The following is a 13,105-nucleotide window of genomic DNA, read 5'->3' as shown; positions in this document are numbered from 1 at the left end:
CCCCACATTGGTTCGCATTCTGACGTGGCAGGCACCATTGTCGCTAAAAATAGAAGATCACCAGCACTTATACACTGAGGATGCCTGTTAGTCCCAAGCAGTCATTCGGTTGGTTCCTTATGTAAGTGCAGCTGATATGACGATACTGGAGTAGCATCCACGGGCGGCCAATTAAGCTCAAGCTCAAGCTCAAGATTGCTCGGAATCGTGATTCAAATGCCAAAAAAAACTGAGTCGCGCATCCGTTTATGATCGACAAAAAAAAAAGTAGTAAAACTATTGATAAGCAACCTTTTAATTATTGGAAAACAATTTAAAAAAAACTGCTTTCAAGAAAAACAATGTTTGATTTTTTTGTTCACATGGAAATAGTCGGTCAAAGTTGTTGGAATGTCAAAATTTTACATGATTGTTCTTTTATTAAATCTTTCAAAAGATGTTATCCGTGCCCAATTGTGTGCCGTTTCGTTTTATTGATTTAGTTTGATGCACAATATTAAAATATGTATAAAATATGGAATTATAGGCCATGGAATATTCATGTGACAGGTCCGTGTTTACATTTGCTTACATCGGTGGAAGACTATGCACCGGTATTTCATTTCCATAGAAGAACTTTCAAAGTGCTTCCAGATCAGCTGATTTGAAATGTCTTGTGAAAAGGCCTATTCATCAACACACTAACTTGAAAGTACCCATTAAATGGATTTCGTGTACCCATTTTTATGATCAGTATGCTGCCCATAACTGCATATGTGTAACATTCGACAAAAGTAGGCATTGAGTAAATGGAATACCAAGTGTGCATTTTATGGCAGTATGGGAGGAAACTAAAATTTCTAAAAATTACCAGGAACTCAAAAGTGCTTATTTGAGGCTGAAATTTTGTACAACTCATATCGCATACTAGGTGAATTGTCAGAAAAAAATTCTGATTGAAATTTCATTGCAATCGCATTACTAGGCCCATTTATAATCTCAATGTGACTGTTATGCGGTTATAATGATCAATGTGACAAAACAACTTGGTATTTTTTTTCGAATTTTCTAGAACAATCTCACAGATTTCAGTAAGTTGATCGAAAGTATTTATCATTTGATGACTCTCCATGGTATTAACTCCATTTTGTCAAAAATGTCGAATGTGACTGTTTTGCAGTTATGGGCAGTATGGGATTTCCAGAAAAACGTGTTTCTCAGGGACATAAAAAATAATATTTTAATCTCATTATGAAGTATCCTTCCTGGTGGTAGTCAATAGCGCCATTTTTCTATTCAATCTGTTTACCGCTTGGTGTTAGTGAGAAACTAATGTTGTTTTTTATTTGTTGGCATTTTCCATAGTAACCTACATAAAAACTTCAAATGGCGTGTATACAGCAAAATTTCATCCAAAGCATTTCAAACTTTGGGAGAATGCTATTTACCATAAGAGAAATCGTTTAAACATAGGAGAGCTACAATTTCAAAATTTCACTCTAATCACTCTAATGAAACCCATTAATGGATTAAATTATTAAAGCTCAAGAGTGAGTTAAGCCACTCTTCTTGTAAATGAATATTATTTTACCCATTAATGGATACCTTCTTCTTAGCGTGTAAGCGTTTAGCCGCGAAGTCATGAATTCGCGTTTCTTAAACTGCACAACGTGACTTTAGTTATTATGCATCCGGTAGAAATCAAGACACACACACTTATTTGAAATCATTATTTTCTCGGGCTCCAAGCGTCGCAGCTAATATGTGAATAGTACGCTGTGTTTATAAAAATCGTGAGAATGCAGCGCCACACTCAAAAACTGATTTCAAAATGCGGCGAGTTGAGGCGCGTCGCGAGTCTTGCTGGCACGATCCGGTTTGGTGGCGGTGCGACAATATAACTTGTTGGCCCGGCAAACGTTGTATTGCCAAGTAGTAGGCTATGTAAAATCCCTGTTTAAAATGTCAGGTTTGTATTTACCTACCGTTTATTTCTAGTTTCTCAGAAGTTTTTCATTTTTTGGTTTCACAAGAATATGCTGCAGCCCTTCTTGATTCCAACAGTGAAAGAATCATGAAAATCCATTGACTCGTTCTTAAGTCGTTTAGTGACATACAAATATCATTCCACTTTTATTTATATAGATAGAAGCTATAAATAGTATATGAACTATAAAATGTAAGGTATTTATCAGGATTCAAGAGTTTCTTCAAACCAACATCAATATTGCAATTTTCATCTTATATTTTTTGGTGTATCACTAGTGTCCTAAAGTCCTATTTCATTTTTTTTATCAAACACTTGATAATAAATTATAAATACACGTTTAAGCTTTTTTTGTTCAATGTTTTGTATTAGTTTAAGTCTAAAACCTACTTTTTGTTTAGTGAGTTTATCGTGCTTATGCTGCGCGGCGCGTGAGTCGAAACGACATTTCTCACTTCGTTGTCGTATGAACCTTGTCACTCAATTCTGATTGTCGACTCACGTGACTCGACAGGTTCATTTTCGCAGCGAGTGAGGAAATGAATCATAACAAACGCGAAATTCATTAGCAGAACTGTCAAACCACCCATGTCTCTCGACAATCTTTCGATAAGGTCCTAATAATTTATTGTTGAATATGATTTCTAAATAAAAATAGGTTTATTTTCAATATTTTCAACTAATTACAATTCAAATATGTTACATAAATCAAATATAATGTCAATTTTTAATAATATAGAATTATCATAGCGTTTGAAATGTTTTATATAGACACAACCTGATATAATTTATAGGTCCTTTTCAAAAGTGAAGTTTGTTTGACTTGTTTCTCTGGATTAGCAGTCAAATCGGTTCGGTTTTTTTAATATTCGATTGTTTCAAGCGTTTAATTTGTTGTTTGTTTAATTTTTTCGAAAAATGAGCTGTTTTGAGTTCTGGTTTGATGATGACGAGATTGAAGAAGTGCAAGATGCAGCTACTGTTCGTGTGGAGCGACGGAAATTGAGGGATATGAGTAATCCTTTGGAGCTGCCGAATGATTCGTAAGTTTTTTTTTGTTATGAAGTCTAGTTTTCCATATCAAATTTGAAGATGTTTTTAAAATTGTAGATTCATTTCATACTTTAGAGTGTCTAAAGAACTCTTTGGCTACTTGTTGGATACCGTGGGAGACAAGCGAGGAGGATCTGTGAAGTCCTCATCCGTGTCACCGATGCTGAGACTGTCAGCAGCATTGAGATTTTTTGCGGAAGGAAGTTACCAAAAGGGTGTTGGCAACGATTTGTTTGCAGGAATGGCCCAACCAACATTATCGAAAGCATTGTCAGGTGTTATTGACGTATTCGAGGCCAATATTTGTCCATTGGCGATACAATTTCCCACATCAGAGGCTGAGAAAGATGAGATAAAACGTGGGTTTTATGAAAAAACTGGATTTCCAGGTGTGATAGGATGTGTTGATGGTACGCATGTCAGGATTTTCAAGCCCGTTAGTGACATCCAACATCTTTATTACAACAGGAAAGGATTTCATAGTTTGAACGTTATGCTCGTAAGTATTAATTACCATTGAAAATACTTCCAACATAGTTTAACGGTTATATTAATCTGTGTTAGGTCTGTGATCACCAGCAAATGATTCGTTACGTTGATTCTAACAGCCCAGGTGCCAATCACGATTCATTCATTTGGAATAATAATCAATTAGACGCTACATTGAATCAACGGTATCAAAATGGGGAGACCAATACATGGCTTTTAGGTGAGATCTTACAGTTGATCATGATGTTTATCCAAAACTTATCTTACTTTCGTTTTCAGGTGATGCTGGTTACCCTTTAAAGCCATATCTGATTACACCATCCCGCACGTCTACAAATCTTCCGGGCTCCTCGAGGGAAACCAAATTCAATGAAATTCATTCAAAGACAAGGATGATAGTCGAAAGGACCATTGGTGTAATGAAGAATGTTTTTAGATGTATTTTAACAGGTCGTCAGTTGCATTATAAACCTGAAAAAGCAGCAAGAATTATAAATGTGTGTTGTGCTTTGCACAACCTAAGAAAAAGGTTTAATGTACCTGACGAAAACATTCAGGTAGAGCAAACGAATGATGATCAAAATCCTCCATACGATGGTGAACTTGATGCGTCGGCCACCGAAATAAGACAAGAAATAATGTTCTCCATTACATAAACCTTGAAAATAAAAGTAAATAAAATGTAAATTTGCAATAACTGCGACCTTTTTTCCAATCCAATGTTTTATCATGTTAGGAAACCAGTCCTATTTTGGGCACTTTTGATTCGATTTTAGGGGCAGAGGGTCTGGCTTCAGAGCCATGCACAGCTTCTAATGATGAGTGCTTGCACGGGAGAGTTCGCACGTGCTCCGACGACTCAAAACCAACGGTTCGTTATGATCGATACTACTCGACATAGTTCCAAACTGTGAAGTTAACCAACCTTTGATGTCTGGGGGGAAATTTTCTGGATTCCATGTTTGAATTTCTTCTGTGGTGTTCCCAAAGTCCTGGGAATTTCCCTAGGAAAAAGTCAAAAAGTCGAAATTTAGCGTGACATAATTTGTATACCATCTCAATGTTTGATCCAGATGTATAGAAACTTGCAACTATTGCACTCTTTTTGTCAGGGCCGTATTTTTCAATGTGGGGGTCCTGGGCTACAGGCATGTATGTGCCTTATTCCCAGATTTATTTATTTATTTATTTTTATGCTATAGAATGAACTTAAAAATAATTTACCTATTTTTTTTTTGTTAACTGTCAGGCAACATCATATGAAATCAAACATATTGTTAAACTAATTGAAAAGCAGGAGGTGGCGTACTCAGAGTGAGAGATTTATGAAGGCAATTTAACAGTCTTTGAAGATGCTATTTTCAAGTTATTGCTAACTTAGTAATCAACTATATGGCGATTTTTGGCGATATCTTATGTAAATGAGCATGTGAACCATTTATTTTAGGCCACACAAGCACAACTACATTCCTGTGCACTTCAGCTAATTTAAAAACCCATGCCCGATTGGATTAGGTTTCACGTAGTTTTTGGGTAAAATAAATTATAAGTGTAATCAAAAATTTCTCAAACATGTTAACTGGACTCCTAAAATCAATTATATGTTAAAAAAACAACACACTTTCGATTTGAATTTTCATTCACAAGCATATGAGTTTAATAAATATGGTTTTACATAGTTTCTTGGGTAAAATAAGTTTTGAATGTAATCAGCCTATTGAGTCTATTAAGTGTAAATGTCTATTTCTACTCGAACATGTTACGTAAATTTCAACTCATTTGTTTAGTTCTTCACTTATATTCAAAAAAGTTGATATCACCTCATCAGTTTTTCAAATACAATAATATGTGAAGGTGCCTTAAATTTAAGGCCATGGCCCTCGGGCCCGCCATATAAGGGGCCCCACAAATGATAACACAAAATAATTTTAATTAAACTTCTAGGAACAGCTGTAATCCAGTGAAGTGGTATCTAGTTTTACGAAACACATCTTAAGTTTGAAATATTATAGGTGATTACAAAACATAAAAAATAACGGCAAGGATAGGCAAAACAAATCAACGTCAAAACCAAATACTGAAACAAAAAATTCAAATTTTTAATGGAAAGGTTTCAGTTAACTCCACACAGAGGCGCGTCCACGTTCGAAGCCATAGGTAAGACAAAAGTTGGCAAATATGTTGTGCACAGTGAAGCTAAGAAGAGTTTAAATCCTGGACTGGAAATTGAAAGTTATTATATTTAAGGGCCTCAAACGCAGTTGAGTTGAGAAAATTCTACTGTTTCAAAGCGTTCTTGTGATATTTTCCGCTTAACAAAAAGAAATATAACATAATTCTTAGAAAACTAGCTTGTTTTTTTTGATCCCATACAATTGTATAGAATGTAATTGCTGAAAAAGCTTCATAGTAGATTTTTTCAAAACTAGGTTTTTGTCACTGACTCCCCTTTGTTTCTAAAGCCACCCCAACCCCCATTTTCATGCCATTCGTTACCACAAGACTAAGGAAGCTTGGCAATTATCGTCTTTATAGGGCTGGTAGCGATCTTAAAAATAAGAAGTTGTAGACCTCTTGCTAGAAAAAAAGGAACGTAAAAAGATATGAAAAGAGGCGAAAAAAGACCAAAGAGGAAAAAAAAAAACAAAAACAGGAGCCAAGGAGATAAAAGTTTGATTCTTCATGGCATCAGAGCAGACATTCTCTAAGATCTAAGACTTTTTTTAGAAGTTCTCGTGACATTATTACAAGTTTTCCTGTATGTGTGTTTTCATGATTTTCTCAAGGAATTTCATCAGAAGTTTATTTAAGTATTTACCAAAATGTTCAGGTATTATTCCGGAAAATTCTGAAGGAGTTCATTATTTCAGTATTTTCCAAAGGATTTCGAATTCAACCTGGATTGTTGCAAGGAGAACCACAGAAAAGTAATTTCTTCAAGAGTGTTCTAACTTTTTCAACATTTTGTTCAGCGATATATTAAGGCTGATACAAATATTAATTTTCTTTTATGTCACCCCCCCCTTCAAAAATCCGAAAATTTTGAAGGGGAGAAAAAAAAATCATCATTTTTTTGACATCAGTAAGGTTTTTTTTTAATTTTTAGTGTAAAAACCAGGTAAAATAATGATCCAGATGACGATGGAAAAAAGTTTAACAACAATCGTTAAAAATAAAAATTCGAAAAAATAACTTTTTTTTTCATTTTTATTTTTTTGTTCCTTATTTATTTTTATCCCCCCCCTCGTAACTTCCAAGTGGTCTCGGACATAAAAGAAAATTAATATTTGTATCAGCCTAATCGATTTCCCTCGGACATCCTCAACATATCAAAGTCAATCGGCCAAAATGTCTTCAATTCAATCAATAATCTCTGCAAAAATTTCTTTGGATTTCTTTTGATATTCTCTTGCAAGATTTACATAGTAAACACGGGATTTTGCTAAAGATATATTCGGCAATTGCTCCAGAGATTCATGCTTAGATTTCTTCAGAAATTCCTCCAGCTATTCTTAGAAATTTTCTCAAGTAAGTCTTGATAGTTTTCTCAGGAATCATTCCAGGAATGTCTCCAGGTAAATGTGAATTTTCCAGAAAAATAAATCCATGAAGTATTTCTAAAGAAAATCCTAGAGTAACTTCTGAGAAACCTTTGTGTAAGTTTTACAGCCACTTTTAATGAACAAGAATCTTTCAAATAACTCCTGAACTCTTGAGGAAGTTTTAGAAGATTTCCTAGATAACGTGCTAAGAAAATTAAAAAAAAAAATCATTTTTTTCTCGGGACACTATTCCGCAATTTTTCGAAAATCATTGGACAGAATCAGGAATAAGTGGAAAAAAAATGCTGTAGTATAAACTGATGTGAAAATCTAAACCAACTTTTGAAGATCGCAAGGGAATTTTTTGAGAATTTTTTTTAAGAAATGATTGGTAAAACTGGAGGAGTAATACTTTGATGAAATGCTGGAAAAATTTTTAGAAAAAAAAGAAATAGATTTTTTCGAAAAATCCCTCAAAGATTTTTTCTGGGAGGAAACGTGGATGAATTCTTGAAGGAATCCACATGAACAGACAATTCCTCTGCCTGTCTTGTAGAGCTGCTTGAACATAACCTTGAACTTTTTTTTTTCAAACACTCTGGAATAAAGCTGTGTGGATTTCATCAGAAGAAATTCTGAATAAATCTTTGGAAGATCTCCTAGAGCAATAACTGGAGAATTTGATTGAAGGATCAGTTGAAAATTATGTTTCCCTATCTATTTCTCGATAACAAATGGTTGACCAGCAAAATTTCTGTGAATTTGTGTAGATTCTTTTTTGCTTCAAAGTGACCTGGCTAATCACAAAAAGTTTCTGGAGGAACTGAAGATGCTTCAAGACAATGTTTCATAACGCAGAAACTCCATCAAATATCTCGTTGAAATTTCGTCATCAATTCAGCAAAAAAACGTCATGATCTGCTCTAAATATTTTTATGAATGATATTACAAAATATCAGTAGGAATTCGATCGAATCATTTTTCAGTAATTAACTAAGAACTACCTCCAGAAATTTCAACGTCAATTGTTGCTGAATCTGATGCTATTTTCAGAAATGTTCCAGCACGTCACAATTTTTAGCTACAGGTCGCCAAAGTTGTGTAAAACACTGGTTTTATTGATGTTTACATAAAATTTAAAGTATAATTTATCAAACTTTTTTTATGATATAATACCACCAAGAATAGCACTTAAACTTTCATTTTAGATAAAATTTGGTTGAAATTGTACGATTCAATTTAGATTGAACCGATTTTTTCAACATGTTGGCAGTCGCCATACAAAATAGGGTCCTAAAGCCCTGTCCCAATATTAATGCCAAACGCTTAAGTTTAGGCCAAAAACACATGTTTACTCAATTTTTTCATGTTTTTCATTTGTTTAAATACAATTAAACATTTGTTTTTATGTTTTCATAGATTTTGTCACACCCCTTGGTTTAAACTCAAATTTTGGGTGTGTTTTGTTTTCCGTGTCCCTTCCGAAATGTCACATAGGAATAACCCCAATGCTAAAACTAAAACCCCTGTGGTATTTTTGTCGACTAAGCAAACGTCAAACATGATCTCAAGTGTCAAGGTTCATTTATGGATCAAATTTTTAAATTAAAGTTTCAATATGATATATCCGTTATTTCAGCGGGAAAAATTGCTAAAGTAGTTGCAGTAACATGCTCTTTCGTGTTTTTAAATAAAAACAAGATTTCATTAAACATTTTAGGACCCTATTCATCATTTCTCTTATATGGGAAAATACAAAACTTTTTTAAGCATAAAAAAATAACTTTTATGCATCGAAAATATTATAAACTTTGTTGATAAGCATTGTTATACACATAAAATTAAATTCTGTGGCAATTTAAGCAAATAAATTGCTTTACAAACTGACAAACTTATATGCAAGTTGGCTGATGTTCTCAAATTTTGCCTTTTCAACAGCGTGAATAGCGGTATTTTGATGCTTGAGACAAAAACGTGTTCCGCAGTGTAATCATCCAAAGATTCTTAATAATTTTATGATGATTCTCCATGGATGCTTCTCAAGAAATACCTCCAGGATTGTTTATATAGAACAATTCTTTGGCTGTTCTACCCAGGCGTTTTTGTGCGTAGTACATGTCCTATCCACTACCCGCGCTACTGACTCCACAATATTTAAAAAAAATCAGAAAAACTTTATGTTCGTTATCATAGCTCCAACAGTTTTAAGCACTTACTGAATTTTCAATTTTTTTCTATAAGGATTCCTCAGAATCTGACCTGGTTTTTCTCTTGAGTATTTCAAAGACCTTCCGATGGAAGTCCTTGTAATACTACGCCAGGTATTAATGTCCTAAATTTTATTCATGATTTTCTCAGAAAATTCCATCAAAAGCAATAATGCAGGCATCTCTTTAAAGTTTCCTTCAGGTATACAGTTGTGTTCAAAATAATAGTATTTTCACCGATTTTCATAAAAAATGCTCAACTTAGGCATAATGTAACTTCGTTCCACCACGAGCAATCGGCAAAAAATGTTGGCAGAGAACTACAAATATCCTCAATTTTATCATCACAAAATTTAAACAAAGCTTAAAAAGTTAAGCACCAAGTGAAATTGCTAAAAAAAAATAGTAGTGGTAAGTAGTAGGCCCGGGACATTGGCTCCCTTGGCACCCCCCTATCCCCCTCAATCCGGGCCTGAGCACAGCCAAGATTTGGTTCTGGGGGGTTGTTTGTAAATTTGAAGGTATTCAATTATATTTTAGTTTTAGTATTTTAGTAGTCCAAAAGTTCAACCTTAGATATATAATCAATATTTCCATAAAAACAATAACAGCTGAAAATAAACATATACCAAACAGTCTACCTTCAGAATATTGGGAACACGAACTTGTAGTTGATTCTTTATTTAGAACATTCTCTAGAATTTTCCAAGGAAATTTTTAAAGAATTTAACAATGATGTATAGAGAAAAATGTCAAGGAAATTCCTTAGAAATTATTGAAGCAAATTGAAAAACTCCTAAGGGAAGGTTCAAATATGACGATCATTGTTTTTTGAAACTAGACCCCCCTTCCACTCTGTCACGCTTTTGTCAATATTTAATACATGCACGGTCACACTTTAATAGACCCCCCCTCCCGCAAATGCTGAACGTCATTTTTGAATGATTCCTAAAGTAACTTTCGATGAAACTTCCTCGATAAGCTCATGCGAGGATCTCTGAAAGGAATCCTGGGCTCTTGAGCATGTCATAGAGGTTTGCCTAGATACATAATTAGGATAACTAAAAAAAAATAGTTGGATATTTGTATAATATCATTTAGGATAAACTCTTTGAAAAGCATCGGATGGAATATTTGAAGAAATTTGTGCAGGAGTTGTCGGAGAAATTACTAAAAGAATTATTTAAGAATTCATGAAAATTTAACTTGGAAAATTAGTTAAAAATTATATGAAAGAACTACAAGAGCAATCTTTGGATGAAATGCTGAAGAAAGTCCATGAGGAATCCCACGTCGAATCTGTAGATAAATTGTACGAAGAATTTTCAACAGATTTCTACGAATCCATCGATGCATTTTTTAGCATTTCCTAGGAGTAGCCGTAGATTAATTGTTAAAGAAATTCATATTAGTTTTATGTTACTGCGATAAACGTTTGTGGGTTTTCTTGGAAGAAGTGCTGTTGAAAATCTTTAAGAGTAACAACTCTAAAGCGAATCCAAGTATAGTCTCTGAAAAAAATAAGAATTTACAGGAGTAAATTCTTGAGAAATTCCTCTAAGCATCCATTTAAAAATTACAGGAAGAATTTCTAGGATAATTGGTGGAGAAATTTCTGAAGGGGTCCTTGAAAGTATTCTAGAAGAAATCTGTGGAAAGATCACTAGAAGAATTTCAGAACAATTTTCTCGAATAATCGTAGAACAAATTTCTAAAGAAAATCCTGTCGCGTATTAGTTTCTGATAATTTTGCTCGACTTGTCGAGTCTAGTACACGACACTGAAGACGGCCTTACAGTTGAGGTCGAAATACGCGTATCTGTCACAGGATACAAACTCTAGTGGAATCAAATGGTATAGTACTAAATTTGGTTTTTTCATCTACTTATAGGTATTCTACTAAACAGCTCGAAGATTTATTATGAAACTATGAGATTTTTATAATCAGTTGTAAATTTCACCAAAATCAAATAAGAAATAATGTTGTTTGCGTTTACTAAATAAGGGTTGAAAAAACATACAGTTTTCTTTTCAAATTTAATTTCAGATTTTATTCATGTGCATTTTATTCATTGAACCGTTATACAAACCACTACTTCCTTTTCTCTCTACGCTCGAGAATTTCCAATTTTTGCTTCTTGTACTTTAGCAGCTCAATTTTAAGCTCCAAGTCAGACTGCCGATCCTTTTGTTTTTGTAGTAAATACGCGCGCCGGTATTTCGATTCTTCCTCTCGTAGTTTGAATGCTTTTCGAGCATAACGAGCACACTCTGTGGTATTTTCAACAATTTGCTTCAAATACTCGGTCTGTCGTGTAAGTAACTCTTCACGAACATCGTTCATCGCCCCATGCTTACGTTTTGAACTGCGAGAGCTGCTGGCATTTTGCTGGTTGCTGGCCTCATTCTCCCGCTCCTCCCTAATTATCTCGTCGATTGGTTCGTTCTCGTCTGCCAATGTACTTGACAGCAGCGGAGATCCTGGCGGGGACGAAATGTGATGAAGCTGGTCAGTATCCTGAGAAGTCTGCGCAGATCCTACTTGACGCGGTAATCCAAATGCTGGAACTAAATTGAAAATTCTTGATGAATCCTCCTTGGACTTAAATTAATCTTTAAAAGCGTTGGACTTACCGGAGTGGTTTACCATTTTGTCCAGAGACAACAGTTTTACGACTGTCTCTTCCGTAGGGGACAAAATTTTCATTGAATTTGGCCCACCACCAGTGGCGTTGACTTCACGTTTGTTATGAGCCAGTTTATTTTTAATTTTCAATTTGTAGTCGGTCCAAACCTGTAAAATAGATGAAAATATTGAGGACGTTTTACACAAAACAATAATTGTTTCAAAATTTCACCTTTTGCCAATCTTTGACTGTCCTGGTCGGAGGACCCAGACTATTCAATCCGACCGTCAAATCATGCCAAATACTGGTGAAGGTGTTGGAAGAAATTCCGGTTGCCTCACAAAATTTGAGACCTTTTGCTAACTTCGGATTAGCCTCCATCCTGTTAACAAGGAACTCGAACTGTTTACGGTTTGTAACGCGTACCCTAAAATTCATAATTATATTGATAATTAAACAATTTTGACCAAAAAGATAAAACACTTACCGTTTCGCTTCCATTTTTTAGCCTTTGAACTGTTCTCGACTACCCCAAACGTGTCGACAAATGTCGCACGAAAATGTCACCTCAGCACGACTGTTGTCGATACGCGTCGACTGTCAGAATGAAGAGCAAGTTCATTGGTGTTCATCTATGTCGACATTTGTCACCACATTCGCCTACGGGAATCGAGTGACACAAACGACTCGACACGTGTCGCGTCACACGAGACGCAGAATAAACACGTATGTCACACCCCTAGATTTTAACTCAGATGTTGGGTGAATAGTGTTGTCCTTGTGTACCTTCCAAAATGTCAGATAGGAACACTCAAAAAGAAAAAGAAAGACTCCAGCGTTTGATTGAAAGTCAAACATGATCAAAAGTGTCAAGGTTGAGATTTCAACACATTATTTGATATTCAAGTCTAATTATGAATTAGATGTTATTTGAGAGGAAAAATCCTAAGTAGTTGATTTAAGTCAAATTTCAGAATCCCAATTCGAACCCAAAAAACACTATTTGATCCATCACAAAAACTCTTCCTCAAACAAAGAGGTCAGTCCAGTTCACCGGAATCGCCTCCGAACCATTCCCATTCCCGCATACATAGAACACCCCTTTTTCTCGATCCACTTGATGCTCAACCGGAACTTATTTTCTTAGCAGCCACCGCAATCCTTTCTGTTCATTCAGAATCCTGTTGCCGCTTCGGAAATGTCCGGCCACTCTCAACAGGT

General features: G+C 34.9%; 1 protein-coding gene across 1 annotated transcript; it reads right to left on the bottom strand.

Annotated features, from left to right (window-relative positions):
* Positions 1-11,177: 11,177 nt before the first annotated feature.
* On the bottom strand, positions 11,178-12,384 carry LOC110675807. Its single transcript, XM_021841616.1, has 3 exons — positions 12,116-12,384; positions 11,892-12,051; positions 11,178-11,825 (listed from the first exon to the last, which is right to left on the bottom strand). Exons 1-3 carry the CDS (start codon positions 12,320-12,322, stop codon positions 11,350-11,352), a joined length of 843 nt encoding a protein of 280 aa, XP_021697308.1. The 5' UTR covers positions 12,323-12,384; the 3' UTR covers positions 11,178-11,349.
* Positions 12,385-13,105: the final 721 nt, after the last annotated feature.

The sequence above is a fragment of the Aedes aegypti genome, chromosome 2, assembly GCF_002204515.2.
Source record: "Aedes aegypti strain LVP_AGWG chromosome 2, AaegL5.0 Primary Assembly, whole genome shotgun sequence".
In the NCBI taxonomy this organism is placed as follows: domain Eukaryota; kingdom Metazoa; phylum Arthropoda; class Insecta; order Diptera; family Culicidae; genus Aedes; species Aedes aegypti.
The sequence above is the reverse complement of the archived record's forward strand: the minus strand, read 5'-3'. Positions and strand labels throughout refer to the sequence as shown.